The sequence below is a fragment of the Pteropus alecto genome, unplaced genomic scaffold, assembly GCF_000325575.1.
Source record: "Pteropus alecto unplaced genomic scaffold, ASM32557v1 scaffold3, whole genome shotgun sequence".
In the NCBI taxonomy this organism is placed as follows: Eukaryota; Metazoa; Chordata; class Mammalia; order Chiroptera; family Pteropodidae; genus Pteropus; species Pteropus alecto.
Genome location: NW_006442484.1, coordinates 28,338,224 through 28,338,975, shown reverse-complemented (window position 1 = coordinate 28,338,975; position 752 = coordinate 28,338,224). Strand labels below are relative to the sequence as shown.

Here is a 752-nt window from a genome sequence, read left to right as displayed (position 1 = left end):
AGGAAACGTGCATTATTTGGCAGCACTCCAAGGCATGGAGGTACTGCCGCTGGCTGCACTTCCCTCGAAGCTTAACTGTACCATGCTGAACTCTGATGTCTCCAAATGCTTAGAAATGCCTGGAAGCTGACATCAGGCAATTACACAAAAAGGCACTTTCTCCTTTTAGATGATATCTCAAATACTTAAAAAAAAAAAAAAGAAAGAAAGAAAGAAAGAAAATTAAAGAAAGAGACACAAGTACCAGAAGCACCCTGTGTCAGACCTTTGGCTACTACAGATGTCCAGAGTGTTGCTGAACTCGTGGAAATGCACTCACTGATCCCTAAGAAGATAACTTGTCTCTCTGCCCTTCTCTAGGTTGGGAGCGTGGAAGGCGGAAAGACAGTGTGAGATGAGAATTTTCTGCTAGGGAGAGAGTGACAAAGGCTACTAGAGAAAAATGCCTCCTGTGCACGACAATTTCCCTTTACATTTGCAGGAATGTTCTTATATTAAGAAGATATACATGTGATTCCAAGAGACCTGAACTTTGAAAGAATGGCTTTAACCCTCCGGAGGTAAAACAAATGAGTATTTATTACTCAAGAACCTGGGATTTAATTCTATGCGCTTACCTGCTAATCCTGAGTTGAAAACCACTGTGGGTGAAGATGTCCCGGGCAGCGGGGGTGCAGAGGGGGGAGGAGGGGGTGGTAGAGGAGGGGCTGGCACAGTCTCAGCTGCAGGACCAGGGAGAGGAGGAGGAGGGG

General features: G+C 45.6%; 1 protein-coding gene across 1 annotated transcript in view; it reads right to left on the bottom strand.

Annotated features, from left to right (window-relative positions):
• Positions 1–752, bottom strand: part of FMNL2 (formin like 2) — a 260,260-nt gene that overhangs the window by 25,213 nt on the left and 234,295 nt on the right. The window contains 1 exon segment of the mRNA XM_025039419.1: positions 618–752. This exon segment is cut by the window's right edge and continues 16 nt beyond it. Within this exon segment, the coding sequence (XP_024895187.1) occupies positions 618–752 (135 nt within the window).